At 40.7% G+C, this 25,006-nt stretch overlaps 1 protein-coding gene across 2 annotated transcripts in view; it reads right to left on the bottom strand.

Moving 5' to 3' along the window:
* The window catches only part of LOC126198658 (ubiquitin carboxyl-terminal hydrolase 46), a 100,046-nt gene that overhangs the window by 70,114 nt on the left and 4,926 nt on the right, over nucleotides 1–25,006 (bottom strand). For both annotated transcript variants that reach the window (XM_049935133.1, XM_049935132.1), the window contains exons 3-4: nucleotides 4,332–4,548; nucleotides 4,164–4,244 (exon numbers count right to left, since the gene is read on the bottom strand). In XM_049935133.1, coding sequence (XP_049791090.1) covers nucleotides 4,164–4,244; nucleotides 4,332–4,548 — 298 coding nt within the window. The remainder of the gene's footprint in view (nucleotides 1–4,163; nucleotides 4,245–4,331; nucleotides 4,549–25,006) is intronic.

The raw sequence follows: 25,006 nt of genomic DNA, 5'->3' as shown, positions 1-25,006 counted from the left end.
AACAAAGTGGAGTCTGCGAATGTAAGATAGAACCCTGATTTAGGAGGAGGAGGCAACCCCCCAAGGGATGTTGGAGGTAGATGAGGGAGGGAGGGAGGGAGGGAGGGAGGGAGGGGGTAGGGAATTCTCCCATCTTCTTGTTCCTTTCCTCCTATCAAGAGTGAGAGGAAGTATGGTTGGGAAGACAGCAAGTCACAGCAGTGTTACGATCTGAAAGAGAATGAGTGGCTTTGAGGCTCATAGAGTGTGGGTTCCATATCTGACCTGAAGATGCTGGGGAGTGGGGTTCCTAGAGGGAGTCCCATTCATGGAGGGTGCCAGAGAAGACGATTTCTTCTCTGGCTGAGGAGAATAAGTGATTCTGAGAGGGGAGGGAACTGGAACTGTCAGGAGGAAGGAAGGGAAGGTAGACAGGGTGGAGGAGGAGGAGGAGGAGGAGGAGGAGGAAGGGAAGCAATAGAAGCAAAGATAGATATTACAGACAGCGAGTGGAGATGACCGAAGTTCTCTCAGGCCTCAGAGTAGGACAGACAGTCGAGAGTTTTGAATTCCTGACCTTCCTTTTCTTTTTATAGATCGGACAATCCAGCAAATGAAGTGAACGCAGGCTGGGATGATTCATGCACTTTGACAGTGTGGTGCAAGGACTCACTACATGGTCAAGGCAGCCGCAAACAAGATTTGTCTTACAAGAGACATTGGAAATAGTGAGACATGTCACAATGGTAAACCATAACTTCGACTTTTCCAGAAGGGTACCCTCTCGAAAGCCAGGATGAAGTGTTTGTATCAATGCGACTGTCCTCACGACCACTCTGGACTCGCCAGACGAAATGAATGGTGTGACATTCCAGATTAATCCCAAGTTTCTTGTCACACTGAAGGAGGAGGTCACTTTGGAAAATAATGTCTTAGATCATATCCAAAACAATCTACTATGTGCATGTACCTCTCATGTACTTATCATGCCTTTTCCAAGTTTTTTGATAAAATACAAAAATTCCCCAAGTCCTCCAGAACAAAAAAAATTCCTCACGTTGTCTCTGTTTTCTAGAATGCTGGACACCCTATGTTTGTATAAAAGGATGCATTCTGCATCCAGGAGGTCTGTTCTGTTCTGGTTGTAACTTGGTGTTCATAATAAGCATTCTTTCACTGCTAAGTGTTTACTTCTTTTGCAACCCTACTTTCGGATTTGGACTAGATTGTAACTGAAATGACAGTAACTGGCAGTCTTCTTTCTCTGTGCCTGTCTGCCAGTCAATGCTTCCTCTATGTGGCAAGTAGAAATCCATTCATTTCAAACATTCATTTATAGCACTTTTAAAATTGGGAAAATTCTTGTCAACATTGCCTGGAATACACTCTGAAATTCTGAAGTTATGGAGGATACAATACGAATAGCATACAGATATTGGTAATGTGTAAAGAAACTAGCCTACAGTAAACTTCTAAGAGTCTAAGGCCCAACTCACAAAGAAAAAATGTGGCACACACATCCAGGGGGGGGGGGGGGCACATTTCAAGCCATCTCCATGTTAACAAATGAAGCAATTCACACGAAGGTGATGTGTGCTGGAGACACATCACTTTGTGGTCAATGCCAAATCTGTTTGAAGCCACGAGTGGTACACCGAAGTTATGTGAGGTGAGGTGAGGCTGAGACATTCAGATGGTGTGCTGTTGTTTTCATTAATTTGAAGTCATTCAATGTGCCATGTAGTTAGTTTCTCAATAAAACTTACTTTCCAAATAAAAAATTAGAAACTACTGTTTAGTGATTAGTGTGTGTTTCCCACTATGCAATCTCTCTCATTCAATTTTGAGAAAACCAAAAAGGATTTTACTGCACCTTATAGTCCAACATTACAGCTTGATAGCAAAATGGTTTTAGAATGGTTTTATTTTCATAATTGCCCAAAGTCACTGTAATACTCTGCAAATTTGTAAACCACCACGTATATTTTGGAAAGTTTGCAGTGAAGAATGAAGTCGCCGGCCAGTTTTCATTTGACAGCTTTCAGGTCGACAGCTACGTAAGAAACATAGCTAACATATCAAACTTGTTTCTAGCAGTGAAAAGAGAGCAATTCATCCTTTTTGGAACCGAGTAAATAAGTGTTGTATTTTGACATTTGGCCAAGATGAGATACAACGTGTCACACACAATGTTACGGCCACATGCTATGAGGATTTGTGGCTTTTGTTTCACTTTTATATGTGGTTTACGAAGTTAGTTATACTCACATTGTAAGTTAATGCTGCATTAAGAGTTATTTTCATGTCAAAATCAGAGTCAGACAATCGCAAATACAGTGGCAGATTTAGCTATACAGTATGTTGTATATGTAAATTTTTCTTGTCTACATTAACAGTTTCATTCACAAAACATTCAATAACTATTTTCATTCGCACATTGTCAAACAAATGGTGTGTGTTCCAATGAGCAATGAATGAGAAATGGGATTTTGCAACTGATATAACTAAAGTATTCTATGTCCTGTATGTTCTATGCTTACCTATTTTATGCTTAAATATTTGGCCTTTCTTGATGCAGGCAGCACATATTGGGTAAAATGCCATTTTGCATATTTTTGTAACATTTATTTTACAATTACTTATGTTACCTTTGAAGAAATACCACTACTTTTTTTTTTTATTTTCCTGGATGAACAACACTGAATCTGTGCAGTTACAATGTTGTGCTGATTGAACACACTGCTGGGATACTGCAGAAATAGAATCCTTATTTTGAGAAGTACAAAAAGGTAGGCCAAAACAGACAATGTTGGCTGCAATACAAATCTGCACAAGCAACAGCAGAAGAAGATATGGAAAAATTTAACACTATTTGTGTTGCAATTACACTGAACATTTACAATCAGTATTACATTTTCTGTCCTGAACCAATCAGTTTTGCCAGACAGACATGCAGATTCACTATTCACTTGGTACTTGCTCACAGAAATCCCGTTTTGCAGCTGGGATATGTAATCATATATCAAGTAAGGCTTTCTTCTTGGCACTTTTTACTGGTAGAATTTTATCACACAAGCTACAGCAAACTGTAATGTTTGCTAGCGGCAGATCTTTGCCAGTACCTCTCGCCTCGTTCATGCAACACTTTGACTAAGCCATGGTTGTTGGGTGTTATGGCTTCCCCTTACCCTCAGTGTAGTACAGTTGTCAGATGAAATGTGCAGTCAGACAAACTCAGCTATTTAGCCAGAGATACTCAGTTTTTTGTTTGAGCCTCTGTGAAACTTGTAGTCTAGTGCATTAAGATCACTGAAATCCTCTGGTTCCATCTTGATCAGAGGGAATCTATTCCACTTGGCATTGGCAATGACTGGAATCCAGTTTTCTGTGTGAAATGACACTTTCTTCTTGTCTATAGGGGCAAAATCTCTATCACAAGGTAAGAAACAATGCTCTGTGATAAGAAATTTCTGTCTACAGCAGTGGAATACTTATGGATGATCAGGTTTTGGAAAAGTGTCAATATTTTGAACACCTCTCTCAAAACTAGCAATGCTTAGGCTTATGTTCAAATGAAAATCATATAAAAAATAGGAGTTATCATCGAAATATTCCAGTTTTGTTACTTTTCTCTGAATTCTGTCCTTCACTTCTCTTAATGCAATATAGGAACACTTTTGAGACATTCTGTAAAAGTGATGGAAACATGTGGAATACATGGCCAGTTCTTTCGTTATGCTGAATGTGCCATATTTCTTCCCTTTTTTCAACCATAACAGGTGTACCCAATATTTTCTTTGCTGCTCCACATTTATGAGTTACAAAAGACCCAGTGCCTAAATATCTTCTTCTGATGAAGAAGACATCCTGATCATTCATAGCACGAGTGTCCCTCGTCCCTCTGACAGCAATTCAAATTGAAGTGGAGCCATGTCCTGTCTGCACCACATTCCTGACTGCTAAGTTGCTACTCACCATATAGCAGAGATGAGGAGTCGCGATAAGCACAACACAAAGATTCACACAATTATAGCTTTCAGCCATTAAGGCCTTTATCAGCAATAGACACACACACACACACACACACACACACACACACACACACACACACACACACACACACACAAGCTCACACAAACACAACACACAACTGTTTCATAAAATGATGTGAATGATGTACTTACCTAAAATAATTTCATTTATGTGATTTATGAGGAAATTGAGAAATTCATGAGCATCTTGTTGCATGTAGTTGTCAAACTCTTCTGCAAAGAAAATATTGAAACAGAAATCATTCAGAAATAAACATACTGATATTATTGTAGTAATTTTTGTACAATTCCAAGGCTCACCTTTTTCTTTCCTCAACCTAGCAATAAATTTCTTTGGTGCAATAGAACCCACTTTTTTCTTCTGAGTGGCGATACTGTAGAATAAATCAGCTAGACATGTCAGAAGGGTTTCCTTGGTCCTTTTGTTCTTTGCTTTGTATTCTAAAACTTTGTCCCTAAATGGCTTGCAGAAATACAATGCTTGTAAAACAGAATTGCTGTAGCAAGTATTGCCAAACTAGAAAAAAAAAAATTTTAAAAAATAGTGATTATGTTGTGAACATTACTTTCAATATTTCTTAACATACACAGCAAAGTATTAAGTTTCCATTAGTCTACTCATGCTCCATAAATATGTGACACTCTCTGTTGTAAATGTTACTCAACAAACTGTTAGTATCTACACACCAATGAGAAAAAAAAAGCAAACAAAATCTGTTTTCATGAATGATTAATATAATTTTAATTCACAGTTACAGAACTGAGCAATACATAATAAATTTATAAAACTACAATAGGGTAACAATAAGATCATACATTCCCCACCTTACTTGTTACAATTTAATCTGACTATAATAGCTTGATACTGTAATCACTCCAATGGAATAGATTTGCTTCTGCAGACAATAACCAAGATCTGAGTGTTTTCATCCTCTACAGCTCACTTTAGCATCCTACTTTAATAATGTGCGTGAATTCCTAAGGGACCAAACTGCTGAGGTTATGGGTCCCTAGAATTACACACCACTTAAACTAACTCATGCTAAGAACACAACACACACACACACACACACACACACACACACACACACACACACATGCCCGAGGCGGAGGACTTAAACCTCTGGCGGGAGGGGCCGCATGACATGGAACCTCAAACTGCGCGGCTGACACTCCTTGTCAGTAATTTCCATATATTCCTTTCCTTGCCAAGTCTGCAGAGAACCATTTCTTACCTTATGCGTCCACATAATTTTCAACATTTTTCTCTAGCACCACATCCCAAATGCTTCAATTCTATTCTGTTCCAGTTTTCCCACTGTCCACGTTTCATTACCATACAATACTGTGCCCTAAACATACATTCTCAGAATTTTTCTGCTGAAATTAAGACATATGTATGACACCAGTAGACTTCTCTTGGTCAGGATTGCCTTTTTTTGCCAGAGCTAGTGTGCTTTTTATGTGCTACTAGCTGTCTAAATAGCACAATTCCATAACGTCATCTGCTTTGTAATCACCAATCCTGATATTAATTTTCTTGCTGTTCTCATTTCTGCTACTTCTCATTGCTTTCATCTTTCTTTAACTAACTCTGAATCCATATTGTGCACTCATCAGATTGTCCCTCCTATTCAAATATCCTTTCATCTTGAATTTTCATCCCACTCTTGAATCTTTCTTTTATTTCTGTTACTGCATCTTCAACATATAGATTGAACAACAGGGATGAAAGACTACACCTTGGCTTTATACCCTTTTTAACACATGCACATCATTCTTGGTCTTCCTCTCTCATTCTTCCCTCTTGGCTTTTGAACATACTGCATATTACCCATCTTTCCCTATAGTTTATCCGTATTTTCTCAGGACTTCAAACATTTTGTACTGTTTTACATTGTTGAACACTTTTTCTAAGTCAACAAATCCTATGAACATGTCTTGATTTTTTTCTTCAGTCTTGCTTTCATTATCAACTGCAACTTCAGAACTGCCTGTCTGGCACTTTTACCTTTCTTAAAGCCAAACTCATTGCAGATAACAGATTCTCAATGTCCTTTTCCATTTTTCTCTACATTACTCTTGTAAGCAACTTGGGTGCACGGGCAGTTAAGGTGACTGTGCAATAATTCTTGCACTTGTCAGCTCTTGCTATCATTGGAATTGCGTGGACGGTGTTTTTTCGAAAGTCTGGCAGTATATTGCCTGTCTCATATGTTCTACACTACAGAGTGACTAGTCATTCTGTCACCACCGCCTCCAACGATTTTAGAAATTCTGACGGAATGTTATCTCCCCTTCCGCCTTATTTGACTTTAAGTTGTTCAAAGCTCTCTTAAATTCTGATTCGAGTACTGGATCCCCTACCTCATCCCTGTCAACTCCTGTTTCTTCTTCAATCATGTCATCAGACAAGTCTTCTCCCTCATAGAGGCCTTCAAATGTACTCTTTCCACCTATCTGCTCTGTCCTTTGCATCAATAGTGGAATTACCATTGCATTCTGAATGTTACTGCCCTTGCTATTAATTTCACTGAAGGCTATTTTGGCTTTTCTATACGCCGAGTCAATCTTTCCAATCATCATTTCTTTTTAGATTTCTTCACATTTCTTGGGCAACCATTTCCACTTAGCTTCCCTGCACTTTCTATTTATTTTATTCCTAAGTGACTCGTCTTCCTGAATTTTCCCGAGTATTTTTGTACTTATTTCTCTCGTTGATCAACTGAAGTACTACTTCTGGTGTCCATGGTTTCATTGCAGTTACCTTCTTTGTACCTACATTTTTCTTTCTAACATATGCGATTGCCCTTTTTAAACACGTCCACTCCTCTTCAACTGAACTGACTATTGAGCTATTCTTTATCTCAGTATCTATAGTCTCAGAGAACTTCATTCCTTAGAATTTCTGTATCCTACTTCTTTGCATACCGATTCTTCCTACTCTTCATCATTACCAAATTGTGATCCAAGTCTGTATCTGCTCCAGGGTACGCACTGAAATCCAGTATCTGATTTCTGAATCTCTGTCTGACCATGATTTAATCTAACTGAATCTTCTGGTACTCTGACCTTCTCCAAGTGTACCTCTTCCTTTTGCGTTTCTTGAACAAAGCATTCACTATTACTAACCAATACTTAACGCAGAACTCAATTAGTCTTTCTCCCCTCTCATTCCTACTACCAAGCCAATATTCTCCCATAAACTTTCTTCTACTTCTTCCACTACAACTGCATTCTAATCCTCCATGACTATTATTCAGCTCCCTTTTCCTACTAATTCACCCACTCAATATCCTTGTATATTTTCTCTGTCTCTTCATCTTCTGCTTGCAACACCAGCATGTGTACCTGCATTATTGTTGTCAGTGTTGGCTTGCTGTGAGTTCTGATGAGAACAACCCTATCATATAGCTGTTCCCAGTAATTTACCCTCTGCCCTACCCTCCATAATGACACCTACTCCTGTTATACAATTTGCTGCTGCTGTTTATATTACCTTATTCTTGACTGACCATAAATCCTTATCTGCTTCCCACTTCACTTCACTGACATCCACTATATCTAGACAGAGCCTTAGGTTTTCCCTTTTGTGATTTTCTAGCTTCTCTACCACATTCACACTTCCGACATTTCAAACCCCCGACTCTTAGAACAGTATTCTTTCATTGGTTATTCAACCTTTTTCTCATTGTCACTTCCCCCTTGGCAGCCCCTTCAGAGATCCGAATGGGGTACTAGTCAGAATCTTTTGCCAATGGAGAGATCATCACATCACTTTTTCAGTTACAGGCCTAATGTCCTATGGATACAAATTGTCTAATGCAGTGATTTCCTTTGCCTTCTGCATCCTTATGCCATTGATCATTGCTGATTCTTCTGGCTTTTAGGGACAGTTACCCATCCCAAGGGCAAGAGAGTGCCCTGACTGTCTATCAGCCCCTCTGCCATCTTTGACAAGGCCATTGGCAGAACAAGAGTGACTTCTTATGCCACAAGTCTTCAGCCACCCTTGCTGATCACTTTACTTAAAATTTAACCAGTAACAAGGTTCAAACATAGGACTGAGGGCACTTTGATTACTATTCAAATATGCTACCCTAGACAAAGGGCCCATATAATGCCAACAGCTGTAGGTGACTACAATATCATGGATATAACATCAATTTCTGATGCCTGCCTCGATGTAAATGGACAATTTGCCCCCCCCCCCTTTTTTTTTCTGCAAGGCAAATTCACTCTGTGTCACTGTGTAGAAAACTGGTTTTGAATCTTAAGTGGACTGAATTTTCATTATGAAGGTCGTGTTACTTAAACTGAAGATAAATGACTTAATTGCCTCAATTTGATAAAGTAACAATACATTTTATGCAAGTAATTTGGGGGTCAGGAAGACCACTCACCAAATATGAGAAGCATTGTGACGCCCAGTGACACACACAAAAGAGTATGATAGCTTTGCTAACTTTCAGAAGAAATCAACTGATGGTGCGTGCGTGCGTGCGTGCGTGTGTGTGTGTGACGGGGTGGGAGGGAGGTGGCAATTCATTGAGAGGTCTCCTTTACTCTTCCTTTACTGTAGTTAAAGATATATCTTTATATCCGTCTACGAAAGCATGAACTTCCGGGAGGTGAGAAGGTTGCACACAATGAACCAATGTTACCACATAGTCATTCATTTCCAAACAAAATAACTGATTGCTTGTGTATGCAAGACTCCACTATCAACGACTGATGATACTGGTCAAAGCTGATTCATGCACTTTCTGAGCTTGGCTGCTATATAATAACTTTCTTCATAACTACATCACTTAGTTGAATCCTTGAACTATCTGGGTTTCTGCTGCTATGAATACTTAGAGATAATAAGTCAATTAAGCAAAACAGAAATTTTTTGTTGCAGTGTAGGCACATTCTTGGGTCAGAGACTAAATTTATTTCAATAATACTATGATGGACTTATCTAATGTTCAAAAACATACACAAGAATGACAATGGATCAGTTCAATGCCTTCCTTTCTTTTCTTGGTTCTTTAACAACAACAACAACAACATGAACATGCGTCTTTCTGCCCCCCCGCACCCCCTCCGTCAATTGGTGTCAAGTACTACTTTCAACCGTATGCGTTTACACCATTAATTATGACACAAAAAATAAGAAATTGAGTTTGCAGTTGACACAGTGTAAGAAGATCCCGGACAGCTTGTAGCACTGTTGCCTGCTTTCAATAGCGAAGCTGCAGGTGAAAACAGCAGCCACCTACAGGACTGGGACAACGCTGGGGCATTTACAGAATTGCGTTCCATTATTGGTTGAGGTATGTCCATGAAGCTGCCATGCCAAGCCCATTGCAAATATCAACTTAGGCTGACGCCTACAGAAGGCCGTCTGCTAAGAAATTCTTAAAACACTTAATTTTGATATCTGGTGAACAGAACAGTATAGGGCTGAAAGAAAACTGCATTTTTAAAAAACTGCCAAATTTACAATTGCAAAAAGCTTATGGCCTGGGAATGGAATATTGCAAGAGTAGGTCTAATAGTGAGAAAGACGGTACTAATGTAAGTAAATTCCAATGAAGAGCACAGTGAATGAATTATCACAGTTGTAACCCAGTATAGTACTACAAGTAACCATACCTACTAACTCTCAGATGATACAGAGATTGGAAAATTGTAAAATAAGATAAAAGAAATTATCCAGGTTATTAAGAGAGATGGAAATTTGTTTATGATGGGAGAATTCAACAGAAGAAAAAGAAAGAGGAAAACATGACCTGGGTAAAAGGAATGGTAAACTGCCTGATAGAATTTTGCACAGAGCACAATTTAATTGTTGCAAACGATTTTCTCTTCCAGGAGGAACCACTTTATCACAGTACTGCCCATGTGGGCAGGTGAGTTTGTGACAGGTCTCTGCAGAGGATCCAGACAAAATGTGCCTCACAGCACCCCATCTGATTTATGTTGCGCTCAGTCCCTACTATTATCCATCTCCAGATTCCCTTCCTTCACATACTTCACCAGCACAAGTGGTGTGCAAGATCAATAGAAAAATGCATCAACTCCGGCATCGATGAAGCAGGGCAGGGCCATACCAACTCACAAGACCATTCTGACAAAGGAAGAGGGTATGTCACTGGACAGTAAGTCTTGAGTGTTATACTTATGTTGAATAGATACATCCACTAAAAGTTTTTGGCATACATCACATCTGTGTGTGAAGGCAGTATATCCTATCCCCTTTTAAGAAGGGTGATGGTGGATGGCAGATGCCTTAAAACTGGTCCTTTCAGCTAATGTACGGAAGCCCCAACAGAAGAGAGCTCGGTCCTCCAGTTTGGCGGTTGATCACTGGATTGACAACCACACACCAGAAAAATTTAACCAAGTTAAAAAGGGACAATTACAGTAGATAACACATTATAGGATAGATGTAGTGGCATTGCAGTAAACTAAATGGCTAGCTAAAGATGGCTGCACAGCAGGTAGGAAAGTTATAATATTCTATGGATGATGATGATGATGATGATGAAGTAGTAGTTTGGTTTGTGGGGCGCTCAACTGCGTGGTCATCAGCACCCGTACAAAGTCACAATTTCTACACAGTCCATTTTCTTCTCACAATCCAATCTAGTCACTCTCTCAAATGATGATGATGATGATGATGATGATGATGATGATAACACACACCCAGTCCCCGGTCAGAGAAAAATCCCCAACCCGACCCGGAATCTAAACCGGGACCCTATGATCCAGAGGCAGCTATGCTAACCCCTGAACCACGAGCTGCAAAAATATTCTATGGAAGAAGACCTGAAAGAAAATTTGGGATGGTTTTTGCCCTCAGTAAGAACATGGCAAACAAAAAGGAGTTCAAAACTATGATCAAGTGTCTGTCATTTCAGTCACCCAGAAAAGGTGTAATGTGGCCATCAATGTTCAAGGCCAGACTGAGAGCAAAACATGCCAAAACAGATATTTATGAATTCTCAAAAAGGAACACACATGTACTTCTTACGTGTGTTTAACACAAAAGTGTAAAAATAAACTATCTATTCTCTGAGCACAGGAAAGTACAGGTTGCACAAAAAAAACCAACAATAACACCTTAAGAACGTTAACATCTACCACTTCAGCAAATATGGTTATCAGTTCAACAACAGTCCTCATACGAAAATTCATCTAGGAACATGATGCTCACCGGGCAGAAAAATTATCAGTCAGTCAAAAAGATCACGAAATGATAGAGACACACAAGTACAGGCAGATAGTAAAGGATGTCAGACCAACAATCACTGGATTGTAGGACAGACAATTTCTTGGTGCAAGCAAAACTAGACCTAGGGAAGTTCAGATTTGGTAAGAAAATAATGAATGTAAACCCATGGTTTTATGCAGCAAATCTAATAAGTGTAGAATAATGTCAAGAGTTTAATTCAGAAATAAATAGTCATTTTGATACACTAAAAATGTAGATGATGGAAGGAAGGAAGAAAGATTAGAATTTAACATCCTGCTGACAATAAGGTCATTTGAGACAGACCACCAGCTTTGATTATGCCAAGGATGTGGAAGGAATATGGACATGCTATTTCAAAGGTACCATCCTGGCAAGCCTGGAGAAATTTAGAGAAATTGCAGGAAGCCTAAAGCTGGATGGCTGGACAGGGATTTGAACTGTGCCACCTCATTTGGTGTAGATGATTAAGCAGAAGGAGAAGGTGTAGCACACTGATGACATCTGAAGCAGTGGTCAGAAAGAAAAAACTGGGGACAAGTAGTTTGTCTAGTGAGGAATGTGGTAGTAATTAAGAGAAAGAAGAAAGCATGTGAGCTATGGCTAAAGGATATAGATAACAAAACACTGAAGAAAACATATCTAGAAGCAGGCAGAGAAGCATCAACAGTGCTGAGAACTGAAAAGATGAATAACTGAAGCCCGGACAGCAGAAGATTTTTCAAAAAAATGGCTCTGAGCACTATGGGACTCAACTGCTGAGGTCATAAGTCCCCTAGAACTTAGAACTACTTAAACCTAACTAACCTAAGGACAACACACACATCTATGCCCGAGGCAGGATTCGAACCTGCGACCGTAGAAGATTTTTCCATGTGGAGACAGCAATAACAGGGTTCAAGATAAATCTGAGTGGAAAAATTTTGCATTTTTCAGACTTTTATCCCACTACAAAATTTGCATTTTTCTTAATAAAATGGTATCATACAAACTTGCATGGGGAGCTTTTTTTCCACTGTAAGATCAAATTAAGTAACTAACTTTTTACACAGTAGGCTGCGGATTGCAATATTACACAGGTGAAATTATGCTGTTTATATTGGTAGCAATGTCAGAAACTACTAAGTAGCTTTTCAGAATATAAACCCTTGCAGTATGTAGACGTTCTAAGAACTCCGTTGTTACCATAAACAGTCTGAATACCATAAAAATAATAGACTTTCAGATTTTGACAAAACATTGTTATAAATGTAAATTAGTGAACCATGCAGAATATATCTGTTATACAAACAATGAAGGAACAAGTGGTGGAATATGGAGACCTTGCAGCTACTGAAATTTCCAGTTGATTCATGAATGAAACTGGTGTTGTTATTCTAAGTTCTTAGGTAATGGGGATTCAAAAGCATGCAATGGTGTAGTAGTAGTAGTAGCAGCAGCAGCAGCAGCTCGGCCCTATGGTGATATGATTATCACAAAAATGGAACGTGTGAATTGTGTCCAAAAGAGAATGGGCATCTGGCTGAGAAAGCTGAAACTAAGTTTGAGAAACAAGAAACTTTCAGATGGCGAAACCATAAGGGATGGCTGGCAGACAAAATTATTGATGAATTAAAACAATGAGATTGCTATTAGGACTACCATATTTCACAGACTATAAGATACACTTCTTGCTTCGAAAAATTGCCTCCAAAATTCAGGTGTCTTATCTCGAAATAAATATACAAAAATGTCAAGTGTTTGACTTAAAATCCCTGCCATCATAAAAATGGTCATATATCCAATGCCATTGGAAAACTATCCCTATCTAGCAATGTTGGGTTCAACTGGCAGTAGCAGTGCATCGATGCGACAAACATGAGTTGCATATGCAGATGAACATGGAAACAGAGCAGCTCAGTAGCATTTTGGCCTTCCATTAACACAAAAAATCCATTCGCGATTGGTAGGCTAATAAAAACGAGGAAGACTAAATGTGCAAAATGGCCAAAGTAGATGATGTATTGAAATGGATTCAAGGACACCATCAAAATAGCACTGGAATTAATCGAAAAATGATTCAAATACATGCTTATAAGTGAGCATAACAGTGGAACTTAACAGACTTTATGGGTGGAGATGGTTGGTGCTACAGGTTTATAAAGCATCATCAACTTAGCATGCCAGGCAAAACCAAAATATCTAAGAAAATGCCACAAGAGTATGAAGAGAAAATATTATCTTTTCATTGCTTATTGTTCAACATTGAGAGAAAACCAGTTTGGAACTAAGCCAAATAGTGAATATGGACAAAACTCCTCCGACACTTGATGTGTCAAGTAATAGAACTGCTGTCATGACAGGTACTAAAACTGTAGCTATAAAAACAAATGGGCACGAAAAAATGCTCTACATTATCGTCCTTTCACATTGTGCTAGTGGTACTAAACTTAATCCAACAGTCCTTTTCAAGTACAAAACAATGCCCAAACCTTCTGAAATACCACCAGGTTTTTTTTGTTACGGTTTTATGGTGCAAAACTGCTACGGTCATTAGTGCCCGGTCTGTGACTTAGGAAAAGGTAAAAAAACGAAACTGGAAACCAGCAGCAATGGGAACGAAACTCAAAAAAATTGGAGAAACTAAAAACAGAAGGAAAGCTTAAAAAAACCACTACAGAAGGGGATTGGTTGTCCCAAAAAAGAGCTTGAAATGACTGACGTCATCTCACAAGGGTTGGACAGATGACGATGTTATGAAATTATGGATTAACAGAGTGTGGGAGAGAAGGAAAGTTGCTTTATTGAAGAAGAGTTCTCTTCTTCTGCTAGGTCACTTTAGCAGTCATTTGAAAAATTCTGTGAAAGAGAAATTGAGACAGAGAAGTATAGAGCTTGCTGTTATTCCAGGAGGACACACTTCACAACTGCAACTTTTTGATGTCTCAATAAATAAACCATTTACAGTATATATGAGAGAGAAATAGAACAAATGGACAACTGATGAAACCCAACATGTATTCATGCCGTAGCGAGCTTTAAACTGACCTACAATCAAACAATGTGTCAGTGGATAAAACAGTCATAGTCTATAGTGAGAAAATGCATTATTATTAAATCTCTCATGAACTGTGGTATAAGTAATGCTCTCGATGGCAGTGAAGGCCATCTTATATATGAAGAGGACAATGATGACAACTAAGAGGATGAGGAAGAAAAACACCAAGAAGAAGCAAGGGGGAAGAAGAAGAAAATTCAGAAGACAATTTTCAGGGATGTTAAAGGTCAGTTTGGTTTCTTTTAGTCTGACTTTGCAATCTAATAATTCAAATGATAAAAACTGTTTAAAAAATTAAGGTGCATCTTACAGTCCGTAAAATACCATAACACTGACGATTTGTTCTTCCACAAACTGTCAACAAATGACATACGAACACATCAGCTTTGACCTCCCGGACTAGATACATGCTGCAAGTAGCACAATGTCTGATACTTGAACACTTCACCCAGGCAGAAACATGTCATATCAACAGTGTCATGCAAGTCATGAGACTTGGCACATTGTGACTTGTGGAAGCAGTCTCTACATGGTCAGACGAATACAAATGCATCTTTCAACAATCTCATATGGACTCTCACAGTAAAAAATGTTTTTGTTGGGAGGAAGACTAAAATGAGGGAGTCTGTGACACTGTTACTGCTTTTAATGATGGCAACATTGGTAGTGTGAAAGTGCTATAGCATACAGGAATTATTCCTGGAGTAATCTGCAAAGAAATTCCTTGGATGAATGAGGTTCACATTGATAAAGCACAAAATGCAACAGAAATGGCCATTAAGGAGTCCAGAAGGGAGAAAAGAACAAGATCCATGGAAAATTATCAAAATGGTGATAACAGCATGGTACAGGGTGCTCCTGAGTGAAAAAAAAAAAGGTGGCAAGTAAGGTTTAGTCATTTTAAACATTAGACACTGTTTCAGAAAATTTACATTTTCAGTTGCATTATCCCCTAAATCTCAAAATCCCTTTGAGCAGAGTATTCAAATTTTCAGGGATTTGCAACATAGATATACTGAGTCTACTGAACTAAAATAAAAAACATAATGTTAAATACAATTAAAATTATTTTGAAGAAAATACAAAAAATTATACAAAATGTTAACCACATAATTAAAAATATTATTCCTCCTGAATCCCTGGCTGAAATGCAATTATTTTAGTTCAGCACATTAAGAACATAACATGTAATGGGCTGCACAAGTTTCAAGTCCATTGCTATATTGGTTTCCGAAATACAAGGAATCTGAGTAACAAATTTTAACATTGTCAATACAGGGTGTACATAAAGTCCGGGAACACTTTCAATTCTTTATTGCACAAGAGCTAAACATTGTACAGATGTCACACACCTGAATTCGCCATGTTTGCGACTAGTGCTCACTATCAAGAAATTACTAAACTATGCTGTGGCGGTAAACATGGAAAAAAAAAAAAAACTTTCAGGGTTTCTCTTCAAAATGACATATGTATGATATCTGTACTATATTTGGTTCTTGTGCAATAAATAATTGAAAGTGTTCCTGGACTTTATGTACACCCTGCATAGGTAGGGCTTCCCTCAATGCATGGAGTCAGTGCATAAGTGGCAAAAATGGAAACATGACTAAGGACACTGAGTCAAGTGATGGAAAAGTTATTTCAGTGAGCTACTCAACTACCTTAACCCAGAGCTAAGTTTTAGTGAAAACCAAGAAATAACAAATTAGACAAATATTGACGACACGGAGAAAAACACAGCGCAAGCCACACAGAAGATGAAAGGCAATAAATCAGCAGGGGAAGATATGGTTTATACAGAAATGCTTAAGAATAGAGACCGAGCTTGCAAACTCTTTCAGTTCCTTTGGCAGACTGTGGCATTGCCAGACAGCTGGAGGACTGCAGTCATCTGTTCAATATACAAGAACGGAAGCAAGGCGGACAGCTCTCACTACCATGGAATCAATCTACTTCACAGTTATTTTACAAAAGCTAAAACCATTTGCAAGAAATATATGTGAATATCAGACTGGACCCCATCCATGCTGCTGAACTACTGACAATTTGTTTGCCATTTGGCAAATTTGTGAGGAATATTGGTGAAGAGATAGATAAGTCCAGCTATTGTTCATACATTTTCAATGAGCTTACTGCATTAAACCTCTACAGAACTCACTGAAATGATTAGCGTGCACACACACACAGGAAGGTGGCAGGTTTCTGCTATTTGCTTATGCAGACTATGTAACATTAGTGAGCAAGAGTGTACAAGATGTTGGGAAGTAGATGATGTGACTTACCGAACGAAAGTGCTGGCAGGTCGATAGACACACAAACAAACACAAACATACACACAAAATTCAAGCTTTCGCAACAAACTGTTGCCTCATCAGGAAAGAGGGAAGGAGAGGGAAAGACGAAAGGATGTGGGTTTTAAGGGAGAGGGTAAGGAGTCATTCCAGTCCCGGGAGCGGAAGACTTACCTTAGGGGGGAAAAAGGACAGGTATACACTTGCGCGCGCGCTCGCGCACTCGCGCTCGCGCGCTCGCGCTCGCGCGCTCGCGCTCGCGCTCGCGCGCTCGCGCTCGCACACGCACACGCACACGCACACGCACACGCACACGCACACGCACACGCACACACATCCATCCGCATATACACAGACACAAGCAGACATTTGTAAAGGCAAAGAGCTTGGGCAGAGATGTCAGTCGAGGCGGAAGTACAAAGATGTTGTTGAATGACAGGTGAGGTATGAGCGGCGGCAAATTGAAATTAGCCGAGATTGAGGCCTGGCGGATAACGAGAAGAGAGAATATACTGAAGGGCAAGTTCCCATCTCTGGAGTTCTGACAGGTTGGTGTTAGTGGGAAGTATCCAGATAACCCGGACGGTGTAACACTGTGCCAAGATGTGCTGGACGTGCACCAAGGCATGTTTAGCCACAGGGTGATCCTCATTACCAACAAACACTGTCTGCCTGTGTCCATTCATGCGAATGGACAGTTTGTTGCTGGTCATTCCCACATAGAATGCATCACAGTGTAGGCAGGTCAGTTGGTAAATCACATGGGTGCTTTCACACGTGACTCTGCCTTTGATCGTGGACACCTTCCGGGTTACAGGACTGGAGTAGGTGGTGGTGTGAGGATGCATGGGACAGGTTTTACACCGGGGGCAGTTACAAGGGTAGGAGCCAGAGGGTAGGGAAGGTGGTTTGGGGATTTTATAGGGATGAACTAAGAGGTTACGAAGGTTAGGTGGACGGCGGAAAGACACTCTTGGTGGAGTGGGGAGGATTTCGTGAAGGATGGATCTCATTTCAGGGCAGGATTTGAGGAAGTCTTATCCCTGCTGGAGAGCCACATTCAGAGTCTGATCCAGTCCCGGAAAGTATCCTGTAACAAATGGGGCACTTTTGCAGTTCTTCTGTGGGAGGTTCTGGGTTTGAGGAGATGAGGCTCTGGTTATTTGCTTCTGTACCAGGTCGGGAGGGTAGTTGAGGGATGCAAAAGTTGTTTTCAGGTTGTTGGTGTAATGGTTCAGGGATTCCGGACTGGAGCAGATTCGTTTGCCACGAAGACCTAGGCTGTAGGGAAGGGACCGTTTGATGTGGAATGGGTGGGAGCTGTCATAATGGAGGTACTGTTGCTTGTTGGTGGGTTTGATGTGGACGGTCGTTTGAAGCTGGCCACTGTACAGGTGGAGGTTAACGTCAAGGAAAGTGGCATGGGATTTGGAGGTGAATCTGATGGACTGTCTGTGTATGGGCGGATGGATATGTGTGCGTGTGCGCGCGCGAGTGCATACCTGTCCTTTTTTCCTCCCTCTCCTTCGCTCTTTCCTGACGAAGCAACCATTGGTTGCTAAAGCTAGAATTTTGTGTGTATGAATGTGTTTGTTTGTGTTTATATATAATAGAGGGAAACATTCCATGTGGGAAAAATATATCTAAAAACAAAGATGATGTGACTTACCGAACGAAAGCGCTGGCAGGTCGATAGACACACAAACAAACACAAACACACACACAAAATTCAAGCTTTCGCAACAAACTGTTGCCTCATCAGGAAAGAGGGAAGGAGAGGGAAAGACGAAAGGATGTGGGTTTTAAGGGAGAGGGTAAGGAGTCATTCCAATCCCGGGAGCGGAAAGACTTACCTTAGGGGGAAAAAAGGACAGGTATACACTCGCACACACACACATATCCATCCACCCATATACAGACACAAGCAGACATATTTAAAGTTTGGGCAGAGATGTCAGTCGAGGCGGAAGTGAAGAGGCAAAGGTTTTACACCTGCCCCATGCACCCTCCCACCACCACCTACTCCAGTCCTGTAACCCGGAAGGTGTACACGATCAAAGGCAGAGCCACATGTGAAAGCACCCACGTGATTTACCAACTGACCTGCCTACACTGTGATGCATTCTATGTGGGAATGACCAGCAACAAACTGTCCATTCGCATGAATGGACACAGGCAGACAGTGTTTGTTGGTAATGAGGATTACCCTGTGGCTAAACATGCCTTGGTGCACGGCCAGCACATCTTGGCACAGTGTTACACTGTCCGGGTTATCTGGATACTTCCCACCAACACCAACCTATCCGAACTCCGGAGATGGGAACTTGCTCTTCAATATATCCTCTCTTCCCGTTACCCACCAGGCCTCAATCTCCGCTAATTTCAAGTTGCCGCCACTCATACCACACCTGTCATTCAACATCATCTTTGCCTCTTCACTTGTGCCTCGACTGACATCTCTGCCCAAACTTTAAATATGTCTGCTTGTGTCTGTATATGGGTGGATGGATATGTGTGTGTGTGCGAGTGTATACCTGTCCTTTTTTCCCCCCTAAGGTAAGTCTTTCCGCTCCCGGGATTGGAATGACTCCTTACCCTCTCCCTTAAAACCCACATCCTTTCGTCTTTCCCTCTCCTTCCCTCTTTCCTGATGAGGCAACAGTTTGTTGCGAAAGCTTGAATTTTGTGTGTATGTTTGTGTGTCTGTCGACCTGCCAGCACTTTCATTTGGCAAGTCACATCATCTTTGTTTATATATATATATATATATATATATATATATATATATATATATATATATATATATATATATGAGAGAGAGAGAGAGAGAGAGAGAGAGAGAGAGAGAGAGAGAGAGAGAGGGAGGGAAACATTCCACGTGGGAAAAATATATCTGAAAATACAGATGATGTGACTTACCGAACGAAAGTGCTGGCAGGTCGATAGACACACAAACAAACACAAACATACACACAAAATTCAAGCTTTCGCAACAAACTGTTGCCTCATCAGGAAAGAGGGAAGGAGAGGGAAAGACGAAAGGATGTGGGTTTTAAGGGAGAGGGTAAGGAGTCATTCCAATCCCGGGAGCGGAAAGACTTACCTTAGGGGGAAAAAAGGACAGGTATACACTCGCACACACACACATATCCATCCACCCATATACAGACACAAGCAGACATATTTAAAGTTTGGGCAGAGATGTCAGTCGAGGCGGAAGTGAAGAGGCAAAGGTTTTACACCTGCCCCATGCACCCTCCCACCACCACCTACTCCAGTCCTGTAACCCGGAAGGTGTACACGATCAAAGGCAGAGCCACATGTGAAAGCACCCACGTGATTTACCAACTGACCTGCCTACACTGTGATGCATTCTATGTGGGAATGACCAGCAACAAACTGTCCATTCGCATGAATGGACACAGGCAGACAGTGTTTGTTGGTAATGAGGATTACCCTGTGGCTAAACATGCCTTGGTGCACGGCCAGCACATCTTGGCACAGTGTTACACTGTCCGGGTTATCTGGATACTTCCCACCAACACCAACCTATCCGAACTCCGGAGATGGGAACTTGCTCTTCAATATATCCTCTCTTCCCGTTACCCACCAGGCCTCAATCTCCGCTAATTTCAAGTTGCCGCCACTCATACCACACCTGTCATTCAACATCATCTTTGCCTCTTCACTTGTGCCTCGACTGACATCTCTGCCCAAACTTTAAATATGTCTGCTTGTGTCTGTATATGGGTGGATGGATATGTGTGTGTGTGCGAGTGTATACCTGTCCTTTTTTCCCCCCTAAGGTAAGTCTTTCCGCTCCCGGGATTGGAATGACTCCTTACCCTCTCCCTTAAAACCCACATCCTTTCGTCTTTCCCTCTCCTTCCCTCTTTCCTGATGAGGCAACAGTTTGTTGCGAAAGCTTGAATTTTGTGTGTATGTTTGTGTGTCTGTCGACCTGCCAGCACTTTCATTTGGCAAGTCACATCATCTTTGTTTTTATATATATATATATATATATATATATATATATATATATATATATATATGAGAGAGAGAGAGAGAGAGAGAGAGAGAGAGAGAGAGAGAGAGAGAGGGAGGGAAACATTCCACGTGGGAAAAATATATCTGAAAATACAGATGATGTGACTTACCGAACGAAAGTGCTGGCAGGTCGATAGACACACAAACAAACACAAACATACACACAAAATTCAAGCTTTCGCAACAAACTGTTGCCTCATCAGGAAAGAGGGAAGGAGAGGGAAAGACGAAAGGATGTGGGTTTTAAGGGAGAGGGTAAGGAGTCATTCCAATCCCGGGAGCGGAAAGACTTACCTTAGGGGGAAAAAAGGACAGGTATACACTCGCACACACACACATATCCATCCACCCATATACAGACACAAGCAGACATATTTAAAGTTTGGGCAGAGATGTCAGTCGAGGCGGAAGTGAAGAGGCAAAGGTTTTACACCTGCCCCATGCACCCTCCCACCACCACCTACTCCAGTCCTGTAACCCGGAAGGTGTACACGATCAAAGGCAGAGCCACATGTGAAAGCACCCACGTGATTTACCAACTGACCTGCCTACACTGTGATGCATTCTATGTGGGAATGACCAGCAACAAACTGTCCATTCGCATGAATGGACACAGGCAGACAGTGTTTGTTGGTAATGAGGATTACCCTGTGGCTAAACATGCCTTGGTGCACGGCCAGCACATCTTGGCACAGTGTTACACTGTCCGGGTTATCTGGATACTTCCCACCAACACCAACCTATCCGAACTCCGGAGATGGGAACTTGCTCTTCAATATATCCTCTCTTCCCGTTACCCACCAGGCCTCAATCTCCGCTAATTTCAAGTTGCCGCCACTCATACCACACCTGTCATTCAACATCATCTTTGCCTCTTCACTTGTGCCTCGACTGACATCTCTGCCCAAACTTTAAATATGTCTGCTTGTGTCTGTATATGGGTGGATGGATATGTGTGTGTGTGCGAGTGTATACCTGTCCTTTTTTCCCCCCTAAGGTAAGTCTTTCCGCTCCCGGGATTGGAATGACTCCTTACCCTCTCCCTTAAAACCCACATCCTTTCGTCTTTCCCTCTCCTTCCCTCTTTCCTGATGAGGCAACAGTTTGTTGCGAAAGCTTGAATTTTGTGTGTATGTTTGTGTGTCTGTCGACCTGCCAGCACTTTCATTTGGCAAGTCACATCATCTTTGTTTATATATATATATATATATATATATATATATATATATATATATATATGAGAGAGAGAGAGAGAGAGAGAGAGAGAGAGAGAGAGAGAGAGAGAGAGAGAGGAGGGAAACATTCCACGTGGGAAAAATATATCTGAAAATACAGATGATGTGACTTACCGAACGAAAGTGCTGGCAGGTCGATAGACACACAAACAAACACAAACATACACACAAAATTCAAGCTTTCGCAACAAACTGTTGCCTCATCAGGAAAGAGGGAAGGAGAGGGAAAGACGAAAGGATGTGGGTTTTAAGGGAGAGGGTAAGGAGTCATTCCAATCCCAGGAGCAGAAAGACTTACCTTAGGGGGAAAAAAGGAAAAAAGGACAGGTATACACTCACACATACACACATATCCATCCGCACATACACAGACACAAGCAGACATTTTCCCGAAATGAAAATGAAAATAAAAATATATGGCGAAAGATAAGGTGAACTAGAAAGCAACTGGAGATCTGATGTGAAAAAAGGCGAAAAGGTGTTGGTTATAGGTGGGCTATGTTGATCCTGTGGTGAACTTGGGTTGGTAGACAACGATGTGCACAAAGGTTATGTGGTTGTGTTGCCACCAAAACACGTTAAAGGATGGAGCAATTCGGGAAAATTTAGAAAAAACTGCGTGTAAATGTAATGGTTTTGTGGTGGCAGATTGTGAAAATGAGGCTAACAATTGTCTGACGAAAAAATAATGACGATAAAACCTGTGGGAAGCGGCTGAAAAAGATCAGTGACGTGGGAAAAACGGAAATGGAAAAAAAGCGAAAGTTATTGGAACTGGCCGAAATGACTGTTTAATAGCTGAAATGAACTGTTTGTGAACTGGAAATGGTGGATTTTGTAGCAGCAGTATTGTGAAAGCGGAAAAAAAAATTCTTTTGGTTATGGTTTGGAAGTGGGTTACGTATTATTGAGTATATATAGGCGGGATAAAATTGTATGGTAGATTCGGTAAAGAGGAGAAGGTGAATACAAAGTGAAACTACTTGCAAAAAAAGAAAGAGAAAATAAGATGACAGGAAAGATTTCGAAATCCAACAGTGACAATAACAAACGTAATTGTTGGGTTCAAATTAATGATTGAATATAATAGAGGGAAACATTCCATGTGGGAAAAATATATCTAAAAACACAGATGATGTGACTTACCGAACGAAAGTGCTGGCAGGTCGATAGACACACAAACAAACACAAACATACACACAAAATTCAAGCTTTCGCAACAAACTGTTGCCTCATCAGGAAAGAGGGAAGGAGAGGGAAAGACGAAAGGATGTGGGTTTTAAGGGAGAGGGTAAGGAGTCATTCCAATCCCGGGAGCGGAAAGACTTACCTTAGGGGGAAAAAAGGACAGGTATACACTCGCACACACACACATATATATCCACACATATACAGAGACAAGCAGACCTGTCCTTTTTTCCCCCTAAGGTAAGTCTTTCCGCTCCCGGGATTGGAATGACTCCTTACCCTCTCCCTTAAAACCTACATCCTTTCGTCTTTCCCTCTCCTTCCCTCTTTCCTGATGAAACAACCGTTGGTTGCGAAAGCTTGAATTTTGTGTGTGTGTTTGTGTTTGTTTGTGTGTCTATCGACCTGCCAGCGCTTTCGTTCGGTAAGTCACATCATCTTTGTTCAAGATATATTTTTCCCACGTGGAATGTTTCCCTCTATTATATTGATATCACTAATTTGAACCCAACAATCACGTTTGTGTGTGTGTGTGTGTGTGTGTGTGTGTGTGTGTGTGTGTGTGCGCGCGCGCGCGCGCGCTGCGCGCGAGAGAGAGAGTGTATACCTGTCCTTTTTTCCCCCAAGGTAAGTCTTTCCACTCCCGGGATTGGAATGAAATATATAAGAATATATATGGAAAAAAAAAAACCATAATAGGAAATATAGCAGGATACCACTCATAAAAAGCAAAACATATGCAAGTAAATTGAACTAAATATGCATATGAACACTTCACAGCTGATGAACCCATAGATCTTAAATGGTGTTCAAGTACCAGGGAAGTTCTAATCAAATATCCATTAACGTTAAGTGAAAGTATTTCTGCTGGCCTTAGGAGACTAATAAACCTTCAGAGTTGTTCAAGTATAAAGGCATTTCAAATTCCACAAAAATGATCATGAACCAGCCCTATGTTTTACATCATCAAAAGAGTCAATGACCCCAATGGACAGGTCACATAATCCTTATGTCAGAGACCCAACTTCCTACGAAGCTTCCGTTGTCCACATCAGAGCTATATGAACCATGGGCAGATCAAGATACATATGGGAAGATGCGTAAGAAAGATGCTGAAGGTATGAATGCTGTCAACTGAGAGGACATAGCACCAGACTGATTAAAATGGAAATCTACTGTCAATGCAGTGGATGGTATACAGGGCCAGTGACCACTGGATAAGTAAGTAAATTAAACAATGGAAAATTCAGGATGACAATATTATAAAAAAGGACAGATTGCTACTTATCCTACAACAGAGATGTCGAGTCACAGATAGGCGCAACGAAACGTCTGGTAAACAAGTAAGCTTTTGACCAAAATGGTGTACATCCGAATCAGACAACCCCCCCCTCCTGCCCCCCCCCCCCCCCACACACACAAATTCGTGTGCAAATGCATGTCACACACATGATGACTTTCTCTGGCTGCTAGCCTCAGCAGCCAGAGAAACACACGTGTGTTGTCCAATTCGGACTAGGCTTTTTTGGCCAAAAGCTTACTTCTTTAACAGTCTTTTTGTTGTGCCAATCAGCAATTCAGCATTTCTGCTATACAAAGAGTACCAATCTGTTCTTTTCATAAGTTAACATTACGTTTAAGAAATGTGAAAGAAGGTTTTATGCTTGGAAACGAGGACACTGGAAAGTTTCTTACAGAGGATGCTTTGTATTGATACTGTCACTAGTTGCTCAATAACATTGTTACAATGACTATTTTTCAGGTTTTTGAGCCCCTGTAGGCTCACCCTCAGATGGTGTGTATTTACAGGCACTTTATATCAGGTGCAGCTAGTTGCTACAATTGTGGCAACATTATGGAAATATGACTCTTCAAAATGATACGTTTCACACGGGAGAGGAAAAAAAGCACACAATTGCACTTGGATTCACAACTTT

This window comes from Schistocerca nitens, chromosome 8, assembly GCF_023898315.1.
Source record: "Schistocerca nitens isolate TAMUIC-IGC-003100 chromosome 8, iqSchNite1.1, whole genome shotgun sequence".
Taxonomy (NCBI): Eukaryota; Metazoa; Arthropoda; class Insecta; order Orthoptera; family Acrididae; genus Schistocerca; species Schistocerca nitens.
This window is presented reverse-complemented; position numbering and strand designations above follow the sequence as displayed.